Here is a 27068-nt window from a genome sequence, read left to right as displayed (position 1 = left end):
GAGTTACGTGGTTTTTTTTCTGATGCAAGTATTAAATATCCTGCCGACTCCTTCCCAAGTCATTTTGATTTCCATCATGATGGGCGTAGGCTGCCGGCCTGGCTGCCTCACACCCCGCGCGCGCGAGCGCACGTTTCATCCTATTCCATTTCCGGCGACTAGTATCTCTGTGGGAGGAGAAGATGGGCATTACAATGGTCCATCATTCAGACCAGTCATCTTTTTTTTTTTGGTTGTTTCGCTGGGCTGCTTGGCAAAAACTCGGCCAAAAAAAAAAAAAACGCTGACTGTTACATGCGCCAACCCCAGTCCTAAAACAGCGCGGGAAGAGGGGCAGATAGATCGACGGGCCTGAACTTTGTTTTGCTTGCCCTCGCAGATGCAACTCTAATAAACTACGGATACGGAGTAGTAGGCCAACTAGCTTTGTGTGCCTGCTGGGACGTCGTGAAGAGGGAAAGGAAGCAACAACCGGCAAAATTGGGAGGGAGGACGCAAGACGTATGTACCCCGCCCCAGCGGCTGCAGGCAAGCTGTAGACGGACTGGACAGAAACATGGCTTGATCGTCTCGCGGGGGTGGCAGACGGAATGGCTGGCTGGCACCTGGGCGAGGCTGACTTGTTCAAGTAAGTCGTGAGAGACACGAGGTCCTTTGTTCCGCTGTCTCACAGCAGAAAGCGTCAATCCCAAGCCCCCAAGGCGACCAAACAGACCGACCTGCATATGCAACACTCCATGATGAGTGACCTAGGCCTCCCAAGTAAGACACAGCAACCAAGAGGAGCAACAAATTGAGGAGCCACAAAGTGAAGAGCAACAGATCTTGTACCTTACCAACGTCTACACCAAGTGATCAGTCGAGCAGGTCTTTATGTGAAGAAATTGTGTTGGATATTTCCGTGCTCTATATGCCCCCACCCCGAATGTGTGTATCATGAATGCTCTCCGGTATCGTGTAAACGCCTGACTGCAGGGCAACAAAAAAAATACTAGCCTGCGCCAGGATGTCTAATAGTACAAGTGTATAATGTGTAAATCCTCCTCGTCCAATGAAAGCAAGTGAAAGGGGACCGTGCTGTCCTTCCTCCGTATATTATGCACGCTCCTTGTACAATCTTTAATGTAGAAAAAAAAAGAAATAAAATGGGCAAAAATGAGATGCAAGACAGCCAACAAGGCTTCGAGCCAGCGAAGATGGTGTAAGATGCTGAATGAAAACAAGAGGAAAACATGGGTTGCTTGGTCCAGAAAGAATTGGCCTCGATGAGAGTTCAAGGACACGGCTTGACAAATCATAACATGGGCCAGTTCAGAGAACTGCCCATGACAATAAGCAGATATTTCCGCGCCCAGCAGCTCAGGCGAGAAATGGGGTGGCGTGTCGAGGGACCATTGTCTGTGAACATGACGGAAGGGAAAAGTCCCATGTCAGGTTGTGGAGGCGGTCTTGGAGGGCAGATGACCAAATATGCAGGACAAGAGACAGCGAGGCGCCTGCAGCCAACAGGGAAGAGTTTTGATGCCGCGCAGCAGGCAGGCTGAAGGCATGCATGTCGACCTGCAGGTGTGGACCCGCAGATGCAGTGGTCGAGTCGAGGGCTGATCAAGCCACCAAGCGTGAGGTGGAGATGATTGTCCATATGCGAAGATGTTGTCGTGGGCATTGTGGGCTTGAAAGTAAAGTCCATTGTTGCGAATATCCGAAGCGTGACCGAGTCGTTATCGAGGTGTTGGTGAGCCAGTCGAGAGAGTGTCTACTTTGGCAGAGGTGGCAGAGGGCGGCTGGGAGGAGGCCCAGGGCAGGGAGGAAGGTGAGAAGGACGCTGAGCAGGCATGTTGCAAGATGGTTTGACGAGTCTATGCAGATGCTGTGTTGTAGTGATGATTTGTTTGTTTGCGAACGGCCGGTTGTGGAGGTTCGCAGGTGGTAAGGTGGAAGTTGTGGTGGTGTAAGTAGCAGAGTGCTTGTGCGTAGCAGTGTTGATGATGTTGATTGAGGATGCGAGAAGTAGTGCAAGTAGAACTTGTAATCTCTTTGAAGAGGTGCTTGTGGATGTTGTATCGTGGACGGTAAAATTGAACATCGGAGGAGGTGGGAGAAGTAAGCCTTATGTATTCAACAGGGCCGCGAGATGAGCACAAGGAGCCAAAGGGCGAAAAAGGCAGGGCCAAGGCAGTTAGTGACCAGTGGTCTGACAGGGGGGAGGGGAGGGGGGAGGGGGGTGCAGGTAGGCTACCACAGAATGTAAAGTGGTGCGGAATGACGGAGTGGGTTGTACGGCGTCTTTGGGGGGGGGGTAAAGGCAGGGGAGTGAGGAGGGACATTGTCAATAGGACACAGCCAGCAAGACCTGTTGAGTGTGCGATCAAGCGCCCCCAACGCCCACTGTAGGTAGGTAATTCAACTACGGGGTACCGGTTCTGCATGTACCTACCAGACCGCCTCCAAGGAAGGGGTGCGTACAAGCGTACAGGCCAGCAGCGGAGAGAGGGGCGTACATTATCATCTACAGGCGCCCCGACGGGGCTGTCTCCCCTCCAGCAAACACCCTCAACGCTATTCGCCCTACTTCTTGGGGGTACTATTTACCCAGGTAGAATATTAATACAACAACATCATGCTTTCCAGTACCACGACTACGGATACGAAATAAATTATGAGGTGCTATTCAACACAACAACTCTCTGCCGTGCGAGCCGCATCGTTGCCGTACCCGTTGCAGTCCCCGTCTTCCCCATACGTCTTGTACCTATGCGACGATTGATAGTCTGGCGTTATAGCCACAATGTCGTATCATGCTCTGATGCGTACATATGCACCTTGACTTTATCGCTAACAAAATGGTAATAGAGACGTATGTATGACTTGGTTGTCAGCCACGTAATTTTCTCGCAATCAAGCACCTGTAACAGCCGCCAACAACTGCTTACTAGTACGTCTCCAGAGCTCGACCGCTGTGAGTCTGTGACGCGGTGCTCAGAGCCAGTGGAGCCCTAGAAGGAAATTGAAACAGGCGCTATCCCCACTCAACCCACCCCTGGGTCATGGGCAAAAGAATGACGAGGCAAAAAAAAAGAAAGAAACGCAGTCAACGAGAAACCACGCGGCGCAAGGAAAAGAAGAAAAGAAAATCAATATTATCAGCGTGGCCTTGAAAAGCAAGCCAATAATTGAATCAAAAAATTGGATAAAAATATCGTCATACTTGTCTTACCTACGCCTCACCACGCGGCGCCCGTGACTTGCACCAAAGCGTGCAGGGGTCTCTCCTTCTGATGTGGTAATCTCACCCGTTAGTTACAGCGCCCGCCTTGACCGACCTGCTGATTCATCGTGTTTCCTGCTGTTACACAAAGCGCCTACAGCCAGCCATAGTTACCTAGTCACACTACAAAGTATTGCGCCTCATCTCCAAGACACATCAGCCCATATCATCGAGGCAGCAGCCACCTGATAATGGATTATACATGGCATTCAAACAAAGCAATACACATTTCATCATACGAGGAACAAGAAAAAAAGGACGAAAATGCCAAGAAGTAGGAGCGGTGCTGTATCATGCTGTCCGTCAAACGCACGCCCGGCTCCATGTGACTCGTTTCCTTTCATACAAACGCGTCCCAACGACTTAACTGTCAGGCAGCGCAAAAGGACGTGTGTCACTTGTATCAGAATCTACGTATTCTATTTTTGTTCTTATTCTCTCCGTCGACACGGTTGTTCTCTCTCCACCCGCTCAGCCGTATTCCGTCCAGGCACACCGTCACAACGAAACGATACCAGACAAGCTCACCATCAACTTCTCAGCCATCCTGCCGGCCCAACTAGTCGCGACCAGGCCTTCACACAGCTAACCAGCGGGCAAGAAGGGGGCTAGGGGTCGATGCCCAGCGTCGCATTGCTGTGCTTGATGGCGATAATACGGCTTCCCCTCGTCCTCCGATTGACCAACGAGGGACAATCTGTGTACGGATAAATAGGCATTGCAAAGGGCCAGCCCGGGCTTGGACTAACGTCTGGGGCGTTGGCTGTAGCAAGGAGGGCCTCACCCTCGGCCCTACACAAACACAGACACACATGGACCAGCAAAAAGCGTTACGCGCCAGAACAACAGCCAGCCCCGAGATGGCTTAGACTCAGGTACCGGCACGGTTCACACCGCCCGTCCACGACACCCGAAGCAGCAGCTCGGCCTCTACAAAAAGGAGGAGGCTTCGAGCCTACTGGTAGAGACGCAACGAGACGTGAAAGGAGTCAATTTCGACCCGCTGTCAAAGCAGCCAGATCGGGATAGCGGGGAGGGCGCCCAACAACCACGTCTCTCATCATCTCACCTCCGGATAAAGGGGTCCTTGCTCTCCGTACATACCGGCTTTTGCCTCACTAATTGCATCAAAGCCAGGGCTATGTGTCCCAAACTTCTGGTCGACGACCCTGCTCGCCTGTCTGTAATTGCGCCTCATGTGGAAACCAAGCGCACACCCCTTGCCAACACGCGAGTAGTTTGATTGCCAGTCCACTTTGAAGCTTCTCTTCTCCACTCAATGGAAGGCCCGTGGAAGTTTTTTTTTTTTTTTTTCCCTTGTGAGGCTCTGACTGCCAGGTTAATTCACCCCGCCACTGGGCACGCAGCCCAACTAACCTGACGCAGCTAATCAAAGATGCGCCCATTGTCCTCTGGCAAGGCTACGAGTAGGTACGAGTTGGCGAAGACGGTAGACGGCAGACGGCAGACGGCAGACGGCAGACGAATGAGAAGTCCCTGTGGGGGTAAAAGGTAATTTGCCTTGTGGCTTGTGGCACGAGCTACATAGTTCTCTGCACTATATGGTTGGGGGGCCTTGCGTGACCGCCGTGTCGGTAATCAACAACGCTCAACTGTATAATAAACTTTTCGTACTGAGTACGATGTGAGTGCTTGCATGATTCGGCGAATGGCCGGTGACGCAAAACGTGTTGAAGCATTTGGCCCTCACGATACGGAGACCCTAATTTCAGCATGCAAGGCTGGTTGACTATTTTGTTAGTACCGACTCCCGAGTACATGAGAGGCTCGGCCTCGGATGTCGTGGTGCCCGCCCTTTTGACCGTTGGTGTCTGATGCATTCCTCAATTGTTACCGCATGAAACGTACTTGTTCAGCTGGAGCTAATACAAGACACAACTACATGATTGAGCCACATTGTGCTGGAGTGTCGTTACGAATCGCGTTCTTCCAACTTGGTTGACTTGCTTTTTTCTAAGTGGCCAACGCTGGTGTTTGGTCCGAGAATCGACGGCTTGCCCCTTGGGAAGCCGGGTACCTGCCAGCCTGCACACGGACAAAAAAGGAATTATCGACAGCCACAACTAAACACCGGCCTGAATTGGCGCGGGAAGAAAAAAAAGCGTCGTTATGTGGCTCATTGATCCAGTCAGTGTGATATTGGGTTCAATCCAATCCATGCACAGCTGGGCGGGAAGAAGGAAAAAGAAAAGTGATAACCTCATTACGGGCAAAGAGCCGGCGCAAATAGCGGCTGACATTGGATTCAGACTGCGCGAGCAAAATAGATTGAAGATGTGCATCTCGCTTACGATTAGCAAAACCCCCCTTGCCCTCCTTGATGACGGTGCTCGTTTGTCACTTTTGTTTCATCACTTTTGTCTTGTGTCATCTGTCGGCCTACAAAGTCCAATGCCAATCAGATACCTGGGGCCATGTTCGATTGCCCCAAGAGATTGCGGGGTTGCAACTTGCTCTTTTTGGCTCTACTTCGCGCTCTCTCTCTTGCCTGATTTTGGAAAACCTTGTCGGCTGTTGGCCATTCTTGTTTGAGAAATGAAGCCGAAAACCAAGCTTTATTAGTAAAAAGCACGGGCAGCGTGTGCAGTGACGAGCTCGTATAATCCCTAGCACGCGCCCAGTCTATGACGGCGTACTTGATCATGGTCTTCTTTTCTAACTTTTTTTTTCGCCCTTGACCGATGCTTACATGTTTGCATTGATGAACAGGTCAAGTGATTGAAGACTGATACAAGCATCAGAAACTCTGTTCGTGCGGGATAGGCCGAGCAGGATGATGATGAAAGAGGGCTGCAGGCTGTTGAGTTTGTCCATTGGACGAGAGCCTATTACCTTATTTCCATGCGGCTCGAGTAAGCCGGCTCGGTCCAATTAGACCCTGCAACAAAGAGAATTTTTTAGAGTTTTTTCACTTTCTTCTTCAAAAGTGCCATTTTGCCGCCCTCCCCGCGCCCCCGCGGAACGTGAAACACGGTTTTGCCCAGGGCCGGCAGCCGTTGGTTACCTATTTACTGTTCCAACTTTTTTGGAGGTTTGCCGACGGCCGGCCGGCCGGCATGGCATCGCCGTTTGTCAATGCGGGATGTGATGGCCCAAATTTTTTTTTTTTTTTTTTTACCTCTTTTCGCGCGTTATCGCCGTCGCTGATTCCGCGAATATGCCGCACGCACAACAATCTACCTCTTTTTTCCTTGGAATTGATGGGGGTGGTTTACCGTATTCCATACCTTTTTGGACCATGTTTGTAAACTGCCGACCGGTCGGTGCGTTTTTCTCCCCTTTGATTCCTTGCAACAAGGAAAAAAAAACTAAAAAATTTGCAGCATAAAAACGAAATCTCGGAACTAGACATGGTTGAAGGAATTCCCACAAACGAATTTCGGCATCTCCATGGAAAAAGCCAAGACCAACAAGCTGCCAACTCACACACACACCCCCGTTTATTTTGTCCGGTGATAATAATCTAGTGTGCATAGTGAAAATCGTGACAAGGACCGGTCGCGCGCAAGCAGCACCATTATCACGGAAGAAAAAAAAAAAAAAAAAAGAAAGAAAGAATGCTGTCCGTATGCCCCCCCCCCCTTCCCAGTCCCTGCTAGTCTCAACAACCAACCACACGTACACGCACGCTCCCCTACCGCGACTTGAGGATAAGCCTCATGATTGCACTCTCGACGGAGACGGAGGCCGACGGCAGCGTCATCAGGGCCCCCTAAACTGTAATCCGTAATCCGTACAGATGACAGAAAAGCCGTTCGGTTGGCCCCGTTTCTGACATGCAGCGGCGCCCAACCATGTGCCATGTGGCCGTTCCTCAACCTGTCGCCTCGTTTCGTTTTCTTCGCCCAGGCTGCAGCTAAATTATCAATAGCTGCTGGCGGCCCCCCCCCCCTAAAATCATCAATGAGCACCGGCCTAGCCACGTAGGATATGAATGCGACCCCCCTTCCACCTGCCTGCTGCTTTTGCTGCGTGGCCAGCCTTACCGCATGTTTTGGCTGGCTGGCCGTGGGGGGGCGGCGCCGACCAGCGGCATTGCTGGCAGCAATGACACCATTTTTATTTTATTTTATTTTATTTCATTTTAGTATTATGTTTTTCAACTCTTTTGTTCGGCTGCGAGCTAGAAGAGGTTAAAATCCGGTGCGCCGTTAAATTCGAACAATGAGACCTGCTGCCCCTCGCTTCTTGTTCCCGAGTTCGTTGTAGCGCCAGAGGATTCCAATGTCTTGCTTGTCAGCTATCGATGCTCACTTTTTTTTGCCTTTGTAAGCTGCGCAGAAGATTTCCCGTCCTTGTCTCGGATTTGTTGCTCAGAGGCAAAAGCGCAGGCTGAAAGTTTTCTCACTTATACAACAAACTTATCGAGGGCTGGCTGACAGGAGTGACTTTGTTCTCAGGTATCGGTCCACATTACACCCCCCCCCCCCCCGGTCTGCCTCTCTAATCCCCTCTTTTATTTGTTGGCAATAGCTTCTTCTTATTCTTCTAGTGAGTCACTGCGAAGCTTATTATTCGGCTTTTTTTTTTTTCCTCAACGGTAGGTATCCTTATCGAGATGATTTGCACGGCGGGCTCGGCAATGGAAGAAGGACAGGTACTTGTTAGCGTCACGAGGCAAAGTAAAGTTTCGGATGGAGCCACTAAAACATTGGCAAAAGCTGGTGTCGATGCCTAAACAACGAACAACAATAAGTGAAACTAAGAAACTAGTTGCCGATCCGCAACATCGAATTCGTCAACCATCAAGTCGGTGAGAAGAAGAAGAAGGGTATTTTACACGAAGGAGCTCACATGAGTTGGCAGATATGGCGCCATGGCTAAAACCTTCCAGAAGGGCAGCCTTGATTTTTGTTTTCTTTCCCTACCCAGTCAAGCTCGTTGCGCTCTTGTCTCTGCGTTGCATTGCAGGACGCCTTTGTACCAGTAGACGAGTTTACACATGCACGCAACAAGTTCCCCTCCTTCAGCATGCAGTTTGTCGAAGGGGGGGTTGGGGGGTGTAATTTTTATTGTGATTAGATGGACAGCCCGCAAAAATGCATCTTGTGGACAACGGCTCTTGTAGTCGAAAAAAAAAATGAGCACATCATTAAACCCCTGCGACGATGACGCAGGAAATACGAAATCTGGCCTCAGGGGGGGGGGGCCTCCTTACTAGCAACCTTGCAACCCCAGCCTTGTAAATACAATATTCTCCTGTATTAATCATTCTGCTCGATGCGAAAAAGGCTATTTTCGGATTTTTAGTCAAGTCATTGTACCCGCGAAATTGCGCTGTTGGACGCTTGAACTTGTCATTTTCTCGAGTCACGATTAATATATGGTACCGAAACGCAATAATGCAGCTCTGATTAATGACCAGGCAGTACTACATGATTTTCCTCTCTCTCTCTCTCTCAAGTTACAGATTACTGAGGAACACCCTGGATTCTGGGTTTCATGCGCTCTAGCTTTCCCGTCAATGGTGCGACCAGCAGCCAACGGGCAACGACATATCAACAGGAAAAGGTTTGAGAGACTTTTCTCGTGATGACTGCTTCTGCCAGGCAACAAAGATGTCATCTGCCAATTTTGAACCAATCAAAGCCCTGGGCCTCAACCGATGCTGGCTCGTGGCTTCAAAATTGGTTGCCTGACAGATCAAGTATTAATCCTGGGCGTTCATCAAGTTGGCCCCAACCATCTCATCTTTTTCTGTCGCCCAGCGAGCTTGGACCAGTGTCTCAATCAGTTTGGGGGCTGGGTAAGGAGTCCCATGCAAGCCACTCATTTCGGAGGTTTTTTTTTCTTTTTCTGCGCCTGTCTCTCTCGTAGTGAGTTGCGCAATGACCATTATTTGTGTCAGCTTTGATACCTTGTTCTCCTGGTTCATGATTCGTAACACTTTTCCCCACGCGAATGCAGGTTTGCCGATTTGCTAGGGGGGAGGGACCATGCAACGGATGCCTGCTCGCGTCATATACATGAGCCAAACCTTGACAATAATACACAAAAGGGTATCTAAACAAATGGACATGTTCCGTAACTTATTATAAATACAAACAGTATATCAGAAGGATTAGTCTACCGACGCAAAGTAGCTCTCAAAATGGGTTTTCCGGAAATTGCGGCGCCAACTTGGGAGCTCTTGGCAATCGAGGCCTGCCTGGCTCGAGATATTTATCCGTCGCCGTTTGTTTTGGTCATGGAAAGATCATTCCGCGGCGCAAGGTCATGAGAATCCCCGCAGCCAAAAGAATAGGCATTACTCATCAGTTTGGACGGAACCAATACACAGCTGTAGACTCAAATCCTTTCGTTGCGCGATCACGGTGGGCATTGATTAGCACGTCCGCCTGCCCGAATTCTCCTTGACATTTCCATGCAAAGCTGGTTGCCAATCTAACAGTAGCTCGGCCACTAATGGCGCCTCCCGCGCGTAGCTATTTACAGATGACCAACTGAAGAAGTATAAGCCACAATAAGCCACAGGCAGTGTCAACTACAACAAGCGTGGCTTTACATGACATGCATTTCATGTCTCGCGGCTTGGCCCTGCTTAGCTTGGCTCGAGTCCGGCTTACACGGGAAGGGTTTTTTTGTTTTCCTTAGATACTGCGTGCCTTTTTTTTTTTTTTTTTTTTTTTCGCCTCGAGCAAGATAGAATGTGGAATAACTTAGAGATAGCTGGTCCCCTCCTACGGGCACCACCCGTGATGAAACGCTACGGCACTCTTGTGCACCCCGGCTGTGCCGAGTAGCTAGCTGGGGGGGCTGGCATCTGCCACTGCCAACTGCCGCCGTTGAGTGTGGGTGGTGGTGGTAAAATGCTGATAATGCATCCCAACTCGTCTAGGGTCCGCGCCATGAGCCAACGACGACGGAAAAAAAAAAGTCTGAATTCCGGCATTCATGGCTTGAGCTTGCCCCCGTTCGCCGCCACCAGTCGAGTTTCTCATCAGTCGTTTGACTCTTCACACAATGGTACGTTCGCCTGGTGGCGCAATGTGCAAGTGCTTCATCGGCTTACACGCTATGATGCCCAGTTGTTTCCATCCTCCAATGGCACACTGCGACAAACGAACAAGTGGCGCAGTGGTCGGATGAAATTAATCTATCCGTCTCGAAAATAGTGTAGTTGCCAATTTCAGAGCGGGTGAGGCGCTGGGCGAACATGGGACACAGAGGGAGAGGGCGTCGCTCGCTGTTCTTCCCACGTGGTTGTCAGGGGTTCAATCAAGTGTTGCATATTTCATCATGATGGCTGCTTATTATTACGCGTAATGCGCGATGCTTGCTGCACGCTATTATATACCAGTACGTCTGAGGCGTCGTCCAAACAGCCTATTCAGCCTTTCCGCCCGACAATGGCGCAGGGGCAACAGAAAGGGGCGTGTGCCTCTCTGCTTGCTCGGCCACTCGAGTTTGGTTATGGTGCAGTGATCAATATGATTCATTACACAAGAATCCGCGGCCACGAAGCCACGACCAGAAATCGTCGCCCTGAGACAAAGGGCGTCCATAAGTCCGCGGCCGAGCCAAGGGTTCGCCAATAGGTGCAGGGCAGACTTTTCGGGCGGGAGAAATCTGCAGTACCACCGCAACTCGTATGATTACTGCTGGGTTGCGTGCATACGTGCAAGGTCGACCCCCCCTCACATCGCCGCTGATGCCGACAGATCGCCCATCCTGTGGTCTGATGTGGGAAAGAGGGCGGCATGCTTTATCAGGCGGGCCGAGTAAATAACTAGGTAACGGTGAATTTGGGCAACCTGACGGCCGCTACTACCAGTACACACACCAAATCTCCGCCGGCCCGAAGCTCCGCAATAATCTGACTGTTGTGAGATGTGTGACGGTAAAATATGGTACGTTTGATCGAATCAAGTCTCCAGCGCCAGTGACATGATTTGGTACATATGGCTGAATGCGGGGGTTTCAAGGCGCGCCGCCCGATTTGCTTACAGGGGAAGGAGGGGCAGAGAGGTTGGCGGCGAGGTTGACGCGCGCACGCATTGCCGTGATTCGTGGCGCACCGTGTGATCACGAGCAGGGCAGTAAAGTGATGAAAGAGATGAGGTGATATGAGACTACGAGTATGGCATCTGCAACGACACATCATGTACCACAAAGCCCAGTTTTGGGGCGTTGCCCGACGCCTTTGATGCCGGTACTTTGGCATCAAGTACCTCTCCGCCCTCCGATGTCGATGTGATTTGTTTCCGATCAAGACATCGAGTGTAAACTAGCACCCTGCCAAACAGTCTGGTCATCTGCCCACTAGGGCTGCGTGATGAAGTGTCAAAACATGCCAGAAAAAGCAGTCGGAAAAGGTCAAATGTCAGCATATGCGTCGTACGATGGCGCTTCAATGCAGCAAACTGGTGCCCGCCATCATCTTTGAAATTCACAACCTTGGGGGTGGGAAAAAGCCTCGATACCAAGTTCAATACATCAGCGCGCATTGAACAGATGCGAAACTGCATGGCTTCACAGTGGGCAGACCCTTTTTCTTTCTCTTTCATGCGGCGCAAGACATGCATGCATACATAGTCCGAGCGGTGCGAGAAGGGGCAACGCCGACAGCCTTTTTTTTTTGTTGTCTCTTTGAAGCAATGCAGTCATCGCGGTAATCAATGCTTGGCATATGCCGAATTGTCTCTGTAAAAATGTGCTTTAGTTTTTCTTCATCAGTTAAAACTATGCAACCGAAATTCTGCACGCGACGCATCGGACCGAAAATAGAGCGAACCCGAAAAGCTTGTAGACACCATGAAACACTAGCATCACTTTTAAACTCTCGTAACGCCGACTTAGCAGTCAAGTCTATTTTTATTTCGCCTTTTTACACGACTTTACGCGTTCTTCACCCTGTCTATTTTCCGGCGCCGAGCGCAGCTCAATCACCAATCGGTGTTTCAAATCATTATCGCGCAACGCAAGCATCGATTTCAAAACGGGGGCACGGCCGGGACTGATCCAAGAAAAAAAGGTTCTCGCTGGCGGAAATAAACCCCTTGGCACGAAAATCTTATTCTGCTTGTCCAATGACGGTGTCTTCTCACTTGAGCGCTTATGCAATGCAAAACGGCCGTCTACATGCGCAAACCCGCTGCATCAATCATCAGTGCTGATCTTAGCGTTTGCGGATGCAATCCAACAGTTACGACCCTTTCTTTCCTTGTCGTCCAAGTCTTCTCCAAACCTTGTTGGTTGTAGACACCCGACGCCCCCTCCAGTTCGACCATGATGTGTCCAGCCTGCCTATAGGACAAGACGCTGATCCAGCATGACACTCTAACAACTCATGGGGCTGCTGTCCCATGATGCTTCATGCGCGACGCGTAAAAGACTGTGCATTTCTGATGATGGCCATGCATCAAAAGCTAATGCGTACAGGGTCAATCTTCACCAAACATAGCAGTTATGCAGCAGGCCTTTACGTTCATATGACGTTGAAATCTCGGTGAAAGCATAAAATCATCCCCAGGGGTCTCGGCAATCGCTTGCCTCGTGACGCCGTTTCATCATCACCAGTCGTCATGTCATGCTTCGTCAGCCGGCATTTGGGTAGATGTTATCCAGTTCTCCATTTTCGCTTGCCCAGTAGTTGCGGTGCTACCAGGCGGCGTTGACTTATTAGACCTCGTCGCGGTATCCCGTCTCTTAACCACCAAGCAGAGAACACGCCCGTAGATTGCGAAGCCCTCGTATGAAACGTCCATGGCCATTTTCTTCTTGTCATCCTCGCCATCTTCGTCAGATCCCTGTCCTGGAATCTCGCGCCGTCGTTTGGATGGCGGCTCCTCACCGTCGGAATTCAGCTCTATGGCAACTCCTTCTGCCTCACCATCACCAGGTGCCGAAGCATACTCGCTAAGACCTCTGCCACGCTTGGATCCGCCTTGCGCATCGGAAGTCGGGATGGCCGATAGGTCAATGTTTTCTTCGTCATCGCTGTCTTCCTCGATGCGTATGGGAGCAAAATCTGCATTGCTTACACCAAGGGGTTGGTCATTTGTCTCGTCGATGAGTTTGGTTGCATTCGACTGCATCATCGTCGGGCCTTTTTCTCTAAAGCGTTTCTTCTTGGTGAGCAACGAATGTCGCGTGCTTGTTTCGGTGAGAAACATGGATACTTCAAAATCATCTGCGAACTGTTAGCCCAGTGTCAACCCGCGTGAGTTGGACTGGTAGCCAACAGACTAGCATACCTTTCACAATCACGTCCTTTACTCGAGACTTTTTAGACGGCTTTTTCTTGGCTCTCTCGCGTTCTTTTTCCTCTCGCAGCTTCGGCAACACTAGTGGGCGCACAGCTTCTATCACCCGCGCCAGAGTCTGGTGCCTCGGATGCAGCAGCCAAGATTGCGCAAGCGCTGGGCTATCGAGGTATATCCGGCATTCTAGAACAGAATACTTGGTAATTCTTAGATATCGCCGTACAGGAGCCATTGCGCTGCAGTATCTGTGCCAGTAGGCTGGAACGATGTAAAGTTGATGGAAGTGACCAAAACTCACCGTGAACGGGGTGACATCACTGTCGGCCCCACTGTGTCCAACAAGTATTGTAGGGTACATATGCGTTTTGAAGAGATGGAAGTGAGCAATCATTGCGAGAATGGGCAAGACGAATCTTCTGTCAGGGCAATAACTCGACTTCAATACGCATCTAAGCTCCCTTCATTCAAGACCGAAAGAACTGGCGCGGCAGACGGTGCAGAAGCACTTGTTGATCATGACTTTGTTGTCTTGGCACCAGTGTTGCTATGACGTGCCTACAAATCACTCAGCCTCAATAAGTTCCATGCCTTCTATCATATATATCCCTCGACACTACTACGATTTTCAAACAACTCCCGCAGAGTCTCTTGGGCAGGAGATCAGTCTGCGTCTATAAAGGGCCTTTACTCTAATAAGACCGGCCTTTGGCCAAGACGGTCAGGGTCAATTCTATACATGGACTGAGTGGGTGCCGTCAGTATTATTGGCAGAGGCTCGAGTGGTAAAGTCAATTGAACTTTCTCATGAAGGTTTTCAATCACTGAGAATAAAATTATGGCAGTTGGCGAGAGATCTCGCGATGAAGCCGCAGCAACTCTCCGGACAGGGTTGTGCCTGAGGATCTCCACGGGACCCACCGACATCCAAAAGTAATATCCATATGAATTTGACGCCGAAGCTCGCACAAGCCGCATTCAGCCCAGCTGCATTGGCAGCCCCTACGACATAGATTGGACGTCGAAATGTCCAAATCGTGGAAGTCAACTTTGAGACTGCCCCGCTCAACTTTTCCGTAAGCTTTCAGGCATAACCCAGCGCCCCAGTAATGAAGCGACGCCCTAATCTTTCTGCCATTCAGGGCGCGACCGAACCCGAAGCTACAACGACAGCATCTGCTGAGTTGCTCGGACGAATTCTATAACTGGCAGTCGTCGCGACCGTCCCAGGACGAGCCTTTTATTCTTCAAGATGGCCCTCCATATGCAAACGGCCCGCTGCACACCGGGCACGCGATCAACAAGATCCTCAAAGATATGGTTGTACGAGTACAGGTGCAGAATGGCCGAAGGGTCGTTTTTCGACCTGGTTGGGACTGCCACGGGCTGCCGATCGAGATGAAGGCTCTAGGAACCACAGAAACAAAGGGCCTCTCGAGTGTGGAGGTGCGAAAGCAGGCGCGCAAGTTGGCGACCAAGACGGTCACGGAGCAGATGAAGGGGTTCCGGTCATTTGGCGTCATGTCAGAGTGGGATAATAAATGGACCACCATGGATCGGGCATACGAGATTCGACAGCTGCGCGTCTTCCAGAAGATGGTGCGCCACGGGCTCATCTACAGAAAGCACAAGCCGGTATACTGGTCGCCATCATCCGCCACCGCCCTCGCCGAAGCCGAATTGGAATACAAAGACGACCACGTCTCAAATTGTGCCTATATCAAGTTTCCGATCAGGTCCCACAGCGGCATCACGGAGCTTCGAGATTTTGACGTTCCCTTGTACGCATCGATTTGGACGACGACGCCGTGGACGCTCCCGGCAAACAAGGCGATCGGCGTTCACAATGACATACTATATGCTGTTCTACAGATGAACGGATACGGACTTCTTGTTGCTTCAAGTCGAATCGAAGCTATCCGCAAATACATCCCAGAAGCCGAGATTATAGTCGACGACATCCCGGGTTCGAAGCTGGTTGGTCTGGAGTATCACAACAAGCTAAGAGGCATCACCGCTCCTTGGCAGCCTATAATCCATGCAGATTTTGTCTCTGCTGATTCGGGTACTGGATTGGTGCATCTAGCACCTGGTCACGGGCAAGATGACTACGAGGTCTGCCTTGCGCACGGCATTGAGCCGTTTGCGCCCATCGACCACAAAGGTCGGTTCACAGAAGAAGCATACCCTGACGATCCGAAAGTACTCACCTCGGCGCCCTCTATATTGGATGGTGGAAGCTCTTCCGTTCTCGAACTCGTGGCTGAGGATGTGATTGCGACTCATGAGATTCAGCACAAGTATCCTTATGACTGGCGATCAAAGAAGCCGGTTGTCATTCGAGCCACTCCACAGTGGTTTGCTGATGTAGGAAGTATCAAGGATGATGCATTGAACGCTCTCAAGAATGTCAAGTTTGTGCCTGAAAATGGCAGAGCAAGATTAGAGAGCTTCATCAAAGGTAGATCCGAGTGGTGTATTTCGCGACAGCGTTCATGGGGTGTACCAATTCCAGCCCTTTACGACTGTAATCACAAAGCCATTATGGACGCAGATACTATTGAGCATATCATCAATGTGATGCAGGAGAGATCATCGGATGCGTGGTTCTCGGACAGCCCAGATGACCCAGTTTGGATCCCAGAACATCTCAAAGGCAAATACTATCGCGGCTCATGCACAATGGATGTTTGGTTTGACAGTGGTACTAGCTGGACCGAAATCGAAAAGCAGGTCGACGTCTGTCTTGAAGGCTCAGACCAACATCGCGGATGGTTCCAGTCCAGTCTCCTCAGCTATGTGGCGGCGCAAAAGGCTGATGGCAAACCTGCGGGCAGCATTATTGCTCCGTTTCGAACCCTGATTACGCACGGCTTCACACTGGACGCGCAAGGAAAGAAGATGTCCAAGTCGTTGGGCAACACTCTATCCCCAGAGGAGGTCATGAACGGCACACTTTTACCACCAGTGAAGCGCAAAGGTAAAGACGCTGGACAGCCTGATGCTCTAGGGCCTGATGCTTTACGCTTGTGGGCCGGCAGCTGTGACTTTACCACAGATATCCTCATTGGCCCCAGCATCCTGCAGCCCGTCCACAACGCGCTTGTTCGGTACCGGACGATTCTCAAAATGCTTCTTGGTTCAGTGCACGAGTCCGGCCGCAACACTCCCCTGACCAGGCTCGACCACATTGCCATGCTGCAGCTGTCGACGACAATGGAGCAGGTGTGGGCGGCGTACAACAACCACGAGTTTCACAAGGGTGTAGGTATCTTGAACCGCTGGGTCGCCACGGACCTGTCGGCATTTTACCTGGAAGCCCTCAAGGACAGACTGTACTGCGGCGACGGGGGTGGAGCGATCGAGCCGATACTGGTTGGCATGTTGAGGATGCTGGCCCCAGTAACGCCTGTGCTGGTAGAGGAGGCCTGGGCCAACAGACCTAGCTGGATGGTCGAGGACAGCCCAATGGTGCACCCGGCAAGGCAGCTGTACAAGTCACCAGTCATTGACTCTGGGCGCTTAAAGTATGACGAGCAAAAGCTACGCGAGGACATTCCCAAACTCTTTGCCGTGCACGAGGCTATCAAGGCCGGGCTGGAGCCGGCACGGCTGGCCAAGGAAGTGGGCAGCTCGTTGCAGTGCTCGGTCATTGTCACGACAGAGGATGCCGGCCTGGTCTCGTGTCTGGCGGAGTACCAGGACGAGCTAGACGCCATCTTTGTGGTGTCGTCGGTTTCAGTGAATAGCGCGCTGCCCGAGCAGCCGGCGTGGCGCTACACCACCGCCATTGGCGGTGACGAGTCCCGAGGCAAGGTGCATGTGTTGCCGCCGGCGCAGGCCAAGTGCTCGCGATGCTGGCGGTACCAGGCCGAAGAGGAAGACGGGCTGTGCGGGCGATGCGAGACCGAAGTCAAGAAGCATGAGGACAAGGTATAGTGTGCGGACGGGCGTTAATGTCCGGCTGATGGGTGCCAATTTTGAAGATCATGTACATTTAGTTTGTAAGATTACGTTTTAGAAGTGCAGAGCGTCAGACGAGGAGGCTACATTGACATGGAAGGCGCTGCTAGAGGTGACGGAGCTTTGGCACCTCTTTTTCTGTATTATGAACTCTAGCTTACCAATTTACATAACGCCGGCCTCAACGGTATTGATGTTGCACGAGAAAGCCCGGGCATGACTCTCTAAAGAGCCTAGGGGGGGAGGTGGAATGACCAAATGCACAATGAGCGAAAAGTGCAAAGAGACAGACCCTGATCTCGAGTTGGGGTCTTGCAAAGGAATAACGATCACAAGTAAGAAGAAAAGACGAGGAAAAGAGCCGGCGGTCCAGCCGTCGAGCTAAGAAGAAAGAACGGACTCTCTCTATCCGCCATGATTTTGATTGCTTTGCGTCTGCTCACAGAATTCAATGATGTGGTGGAGGATATAAAAGCGGTCATGCATGGTCAGACGAGACGACCGCGGGGCCGAGCTCGGGGCGGGGTGGGGGTGCGTAAACCAAATTTACGCAGGGCGAGCAATGTCGCCAGGCCGCCAAGCCCACTTGGGGCCCGGAGCCAAGCTTTATGCTAGCGCCGTTGAGACTTTGGGACGTGGTGGGTTATTGAAAGGCTTGGCTATTAACTTAAGAGAGCGGGCTGGCTGCTTATCTGTAGGATATATTGACTTGACTTGATGACCTGTATGGACCCGCGGGAAAGAATGATACTCTAGAATAACCGGACGCGGAATGCCGTGGGCGGAAAGCAGAAGAGGGTGAAGGGGGGAACGTAGTCAAAGCTGGACACGAGAAGAAGACCGAAAACTTTCCGGACCGCGTTGACGACGGAGCATTCGAGTATTGGAAAAAAAAAAGTGGTCGTTGTAAGCGCTGAAAAAGCGATGAATGGCACAGAACGGAACTGCAGAGGCTGACTCTGCAGCCAGCATCGGACTACGGGGGTAAGGTTACGGATAGGTAGGCAGAAATTGGTAAAAACCCAAAAGAACAATAAGAGCATGTGGTGGAGGTATTGGTAATGAATGATGAAATATTGACAAAGAAGTTGGAGAATGGTAAAAGAAGGATTAAAACCCAAGAAAAAGCACAGATTTCGAGAAAAGGTTTCGCGTAATCATGATGTGGACAAGGTCTATTCCAGAATCGGAGAGGGACAGTCATATCGTGCAGCATCTGGGTTCAGGGGAGTGTCGTCGAGGTTGGGGGGTGGCATTGTGGCTGGTGACGATTGACGAATACCGTTACCTACTAATTACTGTGCATTGCGGGGTTGGACAGTTTGTGAGGAAAGACTTGTGAAGACGAGTGAAAAATGATGAGCTTGACGAGGCGGTCATCGTTCCATATTATGCGAGTACAAAAATCGCAAGGGCCAACAATGTAGTCGGCGGCTGAAAAACGCCAGAGGGAAAACTAACGAGATCCGAGGCTGTTGGCAGCCGGCTGCCGCAGGTTGGGCTGGCGTGAGGCTCAAGTAAGAATCAGGGCAGCAAGAGATTTGCTAGTGCATAGAATATCAAGATTTTTTTTTGGCCGGATTGGCCCGGTGTTGCAGTGGTGGGAGGCATGCGTCGCCGCAAGAGGCAAGATGGGCGCGAGGAAGAAGAGTAGTGTGGCCATGGCGTTACAAAAGGCAACAGACTGCAACAGGTAAAAGATTGCTCAAGATGTAGGCCCCGAGACAATTCCAGCACATAGTAGCACGATGCCCGCCCGCAGACTCTTGGTGAATGGCATACGTCGTGTGTCTTTTGTCGAGTCAAAGAAAGAGTTCGTGTATATAAAATGGAGCGGCTGATGCGTGTGGCTGCGAATGAATCCTTGAGACAACGATGGGCACCGGAATCGACAGTGGGTATAATTAGGTTAGGTAGCAAAATCTTGCCCTAGACTTGCCCTATCCGCTGCCAGCACTGTTCCCAAATAGGGCATCAGATTGCATTCCCGCTGACGGAAGCGCACTAGTGAGCCGCCCTTGAAAAAGTTGAGCCATCGAAATATTGGGGAATAATGGGGAAATGGGATGACGAGCTAGTTAGGTTGCTAGGCTGCGTCCGTGGTGGCAGCGGCATGGCTTGCAGGAGGCTCCTTTGGCTGGTGGCTTCCAGCTTGTTACTTCATCATTTCCTCATTCCCGCATAACCTCCGATCCACCGCCGAAAGGGCAGCGTAGCCGCCCCATCAAAAAAGTTCGAGACCGAACCAGACTTTGTTCCAGATGATTTGAACATGGAGTTCGAGCAATGACCTCGTGGCTCCCGGCGCATATGCACATAGGTAGTACCGTAGTAATGGAAGGGGAACGACGGATCGCAAGGGCCCCTAATGAGCTGATGAGTGCAAAGGAGCTGTCACGTCATGCCGTGGTATCTGTGACCTCGATACCGCTACTCAACATGGACGAATCGATGACCGTCGAGAAGCAACATTTATAATGGCTTCAAAAAAGCAGGTTGGGTCCCATAGCCGCCGCCGTCGTGGGTGGGTATGCTTTCGCAATGTGAGCAACCGCCTCGTAGATTCCGTGTGGCGTGACGCGCAGCCATTACCGGTACCCCCCGCCGAGCCTCACAAGCAAAATACTGGACCTCGCACAGTCGTGCAAGTCGCTTATTCTTCTCTTTCGTACAGTTCGCCATCGCAAACTGGTGCCACTTGATGGAGCTGTATGAAATCATAGGAGCCACTTGCGGCCCGACACCAGTACACTCTGCACGCTCATCGAGCTCATCAATGGCTGACACGGCATCACATCGAGATTTAGCTTCAAGGCGCTCTGTCATTCATCATCATGTATGACCTGGCAACTGGCAAGTCACCGCTCATACGGGTTGCTGATGACAAGATGGTGGGAGGAGCTTCATGACTTGGTGGGAGGGGATGACAGGGGCGTCTTCTCTCGTCATGGCAGGGAGTGCCTGACTAAAGAGACCAGGCATCGTGAACCTCAGCCTCATACTTTTTCCTGGTGCTTGTGTAATGAACCAGCGCGGTTCTCGGACGTTCCGTTCCTCCCCCTCCCATCGGCAAGCCTCCCACCTACGTTCGTGGCAAGGGGCGAGAAAAGAAAAATAAACAAGTCAACAAGATGACGGCGTAGAAAAATGCGGAAAGTTCATGTGCGATGATGAGACATGATGAGCGCTGATGATGGCGGTGTTGTAAAGGTATTAGGCTGGTGATGCATGTTTGGGAGCATCGTGTGTGATTCCTCTGTAGTGCTCGTGATGGAGATGGCAGAATTTTTCCATGAGTGATGGAATCTTTTTTTTGGGTCGTGGCGCGAGCTACAGAATTTTCTAGTTTTGCCCGCCGACCCAAGCACACCAAGTAAACACCTTCTAAATGGGGTCCGAATCGGAGGACGAAGGTTCTGTAAGAGCGCTGTAACACATGTAACACGCTCCTATTACAGCGCTTCCATACCTATTTATCTTAGGTAGATTTGTAGTAGAAGTTGGCGTTTGCTCTTGCCACACCCGTCCTATTACGTACCGCAGACAAATGCATGACTGGGAGCAGCTGGTAGCAGCTGGCAGTAGCCGGCATAACTAATTCACCATCGTTTGCGTTTGCGTTTGCGTTTGCGCTCTTTCCAGCTGCCCAGCTGCCAGTTGCCAGCCCAACCCACGCAAACAGACGAGCCAACCAGAGCTCGGGCCCTGCCAGATGCTGGAGATGCTGGAGATGCTGGAGCTTGACCCTCTCGGGGTCCTTTTTTTCGCCCCTCCACACCCCTCCTAGACTTGGAGCTCTGCTACAGACACGCTCCAGTCATCCGAGCCATGTTGTTGCACGCGGCCGTTTCGATCCGACTTTGAGCCTCTTTGGCCACCCCTATACCCGTTGTATTAGGTCTTCATTATTTATTTTTACTTTCCCGTGCTGAATTGCCTTTTCTTTTTCGCCTGTCAAGCTCGTTCTCCAATTTTTTATCTGGAAAAAGTACCCCTTCGTCCCCATGTCAAGTGACTAGCGCCAGCTTGCCTTCCGTGTGAAATAAAAAAGAGCTTCTGCCCTCACACCTTTGCCCGACCTGCTTGCCTACCTATTGCTTGAAACCTTCTCGTCGCATCCTCCTCATCACTGCACCTCAACCCTCCCACAATACTTGCTCGCTCGTTGATCGGCAGCTGGTGTTTCCTAATATTTAATTCTGCCGCCAACTTGACAAGTCGCGCCCTTTGCCAGCCTCGCGCTCGACCATTTGTCATCCACACACGCACGTCATTCACACGGCATCGTCCACCTAGGTATATATCTGGGATCGCCGCACTTACACACGCGCAATTCTCTATACAAGCTCGATCTACCAACAACGCAAGCAACGCAAATAAAACGCACCCGAAGCATTTTCATACCGATTACACAAGTCTGAAAATCTCTTGAGAAATTTAATACGTAATGCCCGACGCCAATGACCCTACCGGCCGGGCGGCTGCTCGCTCCAAGGCGGTAGCCGCCCTTAAGCCTACCATTGATGTCATAATCGATCGCCATTACAACTCCAAAGTCTACACTTCGGGTTCCGTCGTTGCTGGCCGCGCCATTGTCAAGACGGCGCGCGACGTTGCCTTTGACCACTTTGACATTGTCTTCACTGGCATCGCCGCCACACGCCTAGACTTTGTCCAGCAGTACCCCTCACACTCATTCAGACCTTTCCTGAAACTGCGCATGCCCATTTCCGAGGACGATATTCCCGAGGACCGTGTCTTCAAGGCCGGCCGCACATACACCATACCCTTCCACTTTGTCGTCCCTCACCAGCTCCCCATTGGAGCCTGCAAGCATCAGTGCGATGTCGACACTGTCCTCGACCACCACTTGCGCCTGCCCCCGACCATTGGCTTCTGGAGCGCTGACGACCTGGCCCCCGAGATGGCCCAGATCGAGTACGCCGTCAAGGCTCGCGCCGTCAAGCAGGACCGGGACGCTCCAGCTTTCAAGGTCATGGAAGGCCAGCACGTCGTCAAGGTGCTCCCCGCCAGTCCTGAAGATGCGCCCCTCGACATTACATTTCGTGACGAGCGTTATACCATGAGCAAGACCAAGACGATTCGTAAGAACCTCTTCTCTGCCAAGACGGGAAAATTGACGGCCACCTCGACCCAGCCCGAGGCCGTCATGTTCTCCGCCGACGGCCGCGATGCGTCCATGCCGGTCGCGCATATCAAGCTCGAGTTCGTTCCCGACTCAGTCGACACCGCCCCGCCCAAGATCAACTCGGTCTCGGGCAAGCTGCTATCTACGACCTTTTTCGGCGCTGCCCCCGTCAACTACCTACCTAATCTGGGCCCGCGTACCGCGTATCACAGCAACCCGTGCCTCAACTACACCACGACGAGCAACCTCTTCAACACGCCTGTAGACAAGATCTCTTGGCTGCAGGAAAAAGTTGACGCGGGTCGTCGCGACTCGGGCTACTCAACCTCGAACCTGTCGCCGGACAGTGACGCCGTAGGTAAGAGCAGCGGCAACAAAAAGGCCGCCTCGCCTATCAAGCATGTCGCCAGCCTCGATCTTCCCTTCACCATCACCAATACCAACCGCAAGATCTTCTTGCCCACCTTCCACTCGTGCTTAATCTCACGTACCTACGTCCTTCAGCTGTGCGTCAGTGTCGGACCCACCAACACTACCATGACACTGTCGGTGCCCGTCCAAGTCGGCGTTGAGACGATTTACGACGATCCCCAGGGTGGCGCGCTACCCAGCTTCGAGAGCGTCATGGCCCGTGACCACGAGGCCGAGGCGGACAGCTACCTCCGCCCGCGCATTCGCCGCGCCGCCTCTGACGACGCACCTCAGACCAACACTCTTTTACCTGGCTACAGCGAGCTGAGCCGTAGAGCGGCCATGCAAGTAGCACCGGTCGCCTAATTTCCATAACGATACCCACGACCTGCCATTCACTGAGAATTTGCTTTTTTGTTTCTTATAGCCTTGCTCTCAAACTCGATCATTTTCTTAGGAGCATTCTATAGTTGATACTAGACTCTTCAAGCGTCTACGTGGGAAATGTAAAATGTATAGACATTTGCGAGCGTTGTCTTTTTTTCTAGGTATTGGTCATTCTGAAGGTTACACATCATCTGCTACAAAGGATACATAGATATACTCGGTAATATAATGACAGACATACTGGCTCTTAGAAGAGCAGTTCTCAACACATTCACTTTTGCAATCACGACATGGTCAAAATCTCTATAGGCTTCAAGATGTCAGCATCGGTTTTTGTGTTGCGCATCAGCCCGCTAGATCCATCATGTCATTGCCGATCCATGCAAGTAGTTAACTTATGGACCATGGTTCGGACCTGGTTGCGAGGCGTGGCAGCTGCGCGGCACGTGATTGGTCGTCGGGCACTTCCGCAGAAATTGGGCGGCCTGATTCGCCGCTAAAAATAAAGTACCGTCGGGCTGCCAATTGCTGGTTGGGCCCCCCTTTTCTTCCCTCCGAATTGTGTACCAGCAGCCTCTTCGTACAGTGCGTGGCAAAGACCAAAAGTCCACTGTAAATGCTTGATTACAGCGATGTGCTCACCCTAAAAAAAAGGCCAATTGACCATCCGTTGCGGTGGGACCTCACATTCCGTGCCCCATCGTTCAATCGGCCCCGCCCCTTGCACCCTGTATCGCTCATCAAGACAGATGGATTGCATTTGTGCATTTAGCGTTAGCTTCATTTCTCCTCAACCCTTTCTCTTTTTCTCTCGCTTCCGTGACACAGTTTCACGACCTAGTCGACGCAACCCTTATTCCATCCAAATCAGCATTGTACGAGACGCCTTTTTCAATTGTGCCTCCTCGTTACACCCCGAGCTCCCCTCGTATTCACCCTTGTCGATCCTGCGTGGCCATTAGTGCCCATTACACTCGTTTTCACCCCCAATTCCAACCACAGCTCCTATTCGAACTGCTCGTGAGGGGCTCAAATCTTGATGCGTGATTGAAAATTATCTGCGCGCCATCGACTTCGATCCAACACATCTTTAGCCCCAGATCGTCTCTGCCGCACTCATTCTTGACTCCGAAGCAGCCGAGCCCAATACTCTCTACCCCGTGTCGCACGACCTGACAGTTTGCTTGTGCACCATGGTCAGGCTACGAGCTTCTGGCCTTGGTGGTCTGGCGTCCCTGTTGCTACTGTCTTTTGTAGATGCCTTTTACATCCCAGGTATGTCGCACCTTGCGCGCGGCCTCGCCGCTTCTTCTTTGTGCCTAGGTCGTGGCTAACTTGGAGGTAGGATACTCGATCAAAAGCTACAAAACTGGCGAGCCGGTGCCTCTCATGGTCAACAAAGTCTACTCCGACAGCACCCAGCTTCAGTATGCGTACTACGACCTCCCATTTGTCTGTCCTCCGTCAGAACATACCAAATCTCTTGGTGGCCTGCTTAGCGGCAAGAACGTGCCCCTCAATCTTGGCGAAGTCCTCCGTGGCGATCGAATCCGAACGTCCGACATTGAATTGATTATGAATAAGGAGACGCATTGCAAAGCTCTCTGCACCAAGGAGCTCAACGCAGATGACCTGCGGCGCGCCAAGGAGATGATCCGTGAGACCTACGTGACCGAGTGGATCGTCGATAACCTGCCCGGCGCCACAAGCTACGTCAGTGTCGACAAGACACGAAAATACTATGCTTCGGGGTTCAAGCTTGGTTACAGCGAATTGTCGCCCTCGACTGGGCAAACCCACTACTACCTGAACAACCACCACACGATTGTCATTCGCTATCGCAAGGCCCCTGGCAAGGCTGGCGACCGTGGCGAGAACATTGTGGTAGGCTTCGAGGTCTATCCCAAGAGCATTGGCAATGGAAGCAAACGCGACGCTGAGGGCTGTCCCGTCGACTTGCAGCATGTTGAGCACGCACTAGAGCTCCACATGGGACCCAACACGACGACAGAAACCGCGCCGCGTTATAGCGACGAAATGTTGCTGCAGACCGAGCGACGATCATTCGATGACGATAGTGAGTCTGGCACTCTAACTGTTCCGTACACATACTCGGTATACTTTAGAGAAGACAATACGATCGAGTGGTCCCACCGCTGGGATCTGTACTTTGTCAACCAGGAGGATGGTGCGCGCATTCACTGGCTTGCCATTGTCAACTCCCTCATCATCTGCGGCATGTTGACCGCCATTGTTATGGTCATTTTTGCGCGCACCGTCAACTCGGACATCAAAGGCTACAAGGAGACGATGGAGAGCAAGTCTCGTGGCAAGCGGGTCAAGAAAGACGTGCCCACAGGATTATTGGACCAAGGGGGCGATGGTCTGGATGCTGATCTCTCTGATACTGAAGAGGCTTTGGAAGATGTAACGGGCTGGAAACAGCTGCACACAGACGTCTTTCGAGCACCTCAGCGTGGCTATCTGCTCGCGCCACTCGTGGGGTCCGGCATGCAGCTCCTTTTCATGGCCCTGGGGCTGGTGTTACTCAGCGCTCTGGGATTTTTGAACCCCAGCTTCCGTGGTGGTTTCATCAGTGTTGGTGTGGGCTTATTCGTATTTGCGGGCGTCTTTTCAGGCTACTTTTCCGCGCGTGTGTTCAAGAGCTTTGATGGCAAAGACTATCGCAAGAACGCCATGGTGACAGCGCTGCTGTTTCCTGGGCTCATGTTTGGGCTCGTATTCATTGTGAATTTGTTTGTGTGGGCGCAGGCCTCCAGCACGGCCATTCCATTTGGCTCGCTTGTTCTGATTGTGGTCCTGTGGCTCTGCTTCCAGGTGCCGCTGGTGTACGCTGGCGCGTACTACGGCTTCGTCAAGGCTGGTGGGTGGCAGCATCCCACCAGAACCACGACTATTCCTCGTCAGCTGCCGAACCACGCATGGTACAGCAAGTCGATGCAGGCGGTGCTGCTGGCGGGCTTGATTCCATTTGCCGTCATCTTCATCGAGCTGCTTTTTGTGTTCCAGTCACTGTGGCAGAACAAGAGTGGCTACTACTACATGTTTGGCTTCCTTGCAGTCGTGTCGGTGATTCTGGTCGTGACGATTGCTGAGGTAACGGTCGTGACCATTTACATTCAGCTGTGCTCGGAAAACTACCACTGGTGGTGGCAATCATTTTTCGTGGGCGGCAGCAGCGCCGTCTGGATCTTTGCATACTCTGTGTGGTATTACATGTTTAAGCTGCACATTACAGGATTTGTGAGCAGCATGCTGTTTTTTATATACACGTTGATCGCGTGCTGCGTGTACGGCCTCTTGACGGGCACGATTGGCTTTTTGAGCGCCTATGCATTTGTGAGGCGGATATACAGGTATGTTAACTCGGGCAAAAACGATGATTTGATCATGTACTTACTATGTTGCAGCGCCATCAAGGTCGACTAAGCAACCAGTGCTTGGCGACTCGCTCATCTTTACGAACCGGAATGATGTTAGAATCTGGAGTCTGTAGATGTTTTCAGTTTACACGGCGTAGCACGGGCATCACTATTTTTTTCTTCAGCGATTCTTGCGAGAGGAGGAGGCAACATGCCTTACCGCACCGGGTAATTTCTACCATTTACATATTTTTTTATACTCTACTTGCTTAGCGAATAATTGA

At 51.5% G+C, this 27068-nt stretch overlaps 6 protein-coding genes across 6 annotated transcripts; 3 read left to right on the top strand and 3 right to left on the bottom strand.

Annotated features, from left to right (window-relative positions):
• Positions 1–1294: 1294 nt before the first annotated feature.
• Positions 1295–1690, bottom strand: BBA_01372 (uncharacterized protein; the record flags this gene model as incomplete). Its single annotated transcript, XM_008596469.1, has 1 exon — positions 1295–1690. One exon carries the CDS (start codon positions 1688–1690, stop codon positions 1295–1297), a length of 396 nt encoding a protein of 131 aa, XP_008594691.1.
• Positions 1691–5974: 4284 nt separating this feature from the next.
• BBA_01371 (uncharacterized protein) lies at positions 5975–7346 on the bottom strand (the record flags this gene model as incomplete). The annotated part of the gene is made up of 5 exons (XM_008596468.1): positions 5975–6086; positions 6122–6167; positions 6517–6597; positions 6912–7180; positions 7276–7346. 5 exons carry the CDS (start codon positions 7344–7346, stop codon positions 5975–5977), a joined length of 579 nt encoding a protein of 192 aa, XP_008594690.1.
• A 5470-nt stretch (positions 7347–12816) lies between these two features.
• Positions 12817–13726, bottom strand: BBA_01370 (uncharacterized protein; the record flags this gene model as incomplete). The annotated part of the gene is made up of 2 exons (XM_008596467.1): positions 12817–13421; positions 13486–13726. The coding sequence occupies 2 exons, from the start codon at positions 13724–13726 to the stop codon at positions 12817–12819; spliced, it is 846 nt and encodes a 281-aa protein (XP_008594689.1).
• A 791-nt stretch (positions 13727–14517) lies between these two features.
• Positions 14518–17430, top strand: BBA_01369 (isoleucyl-tRNA synthetase; the record flags this gene model as incomplete). Its single annotated transcript, XM_008596466.1, has 2 exons — positions 14518–14567; positions 14634–17430. The coding sequence occupies 2 exons, from the start codon at positions 14518–14520 to the stop codon at positions 17428–17430; spliced, it is 2847 nt and encodes a 948-aa protein (XP_008594688.1).
• A 4471-nt stretch (positions 17431–21901) lies between these two features.
• Positions 21902–23380, top strand: BBA_01368 (arrestin-like protein; the record flags this gene model as incomplete). Its single annotated transcript, XM_008596465.1, has 1 exon — positions 21902–23380. The coding sequence occupies one exon, from the start codon at positions 21902–21904 to the stop codon at positions 23378–23380; it is 1479 nt and encodes a 492-aa protein (XP_008594687.1).
• A 1214-nt stretch (positions 23381–24594) lies between these two features.
• Positions 24595–26851, top strand: BBA_01367 (endomembrane protein 70; the record flags this gene model as incomplete). The annotated part of the gene is made up of 3 exons (XM_008596464.1): positions 24595–24676; positions 24747–26778; positions 26833–26851. 3 exons carry the CDS (start codon positions 24595–24597, stop codon positions 26849–26851), a joined length of 2133 nt encoding a protein of 710 aa, XP_008594686.1.
• Positions 26852–27068: the final 217 nt, after the last annotated feature.

This window comes from Beauveria bassiana (genome assembly GCF_000280675.1).
Source record: "Beauveria bassiana ARSEF 2860 unplaced genomic scaffold BBA_S00003, whole genome shotgun sequence".
NCBI lineage: Eukaryota > Fungi > Ascomycota > Sordariomycetes > Hypocreales > Cordycipitaceae > Beauveria > Beauveria bassiana.
This window is presented reverse-complemented; position numbering and strand designations above follow the sequence as displayed.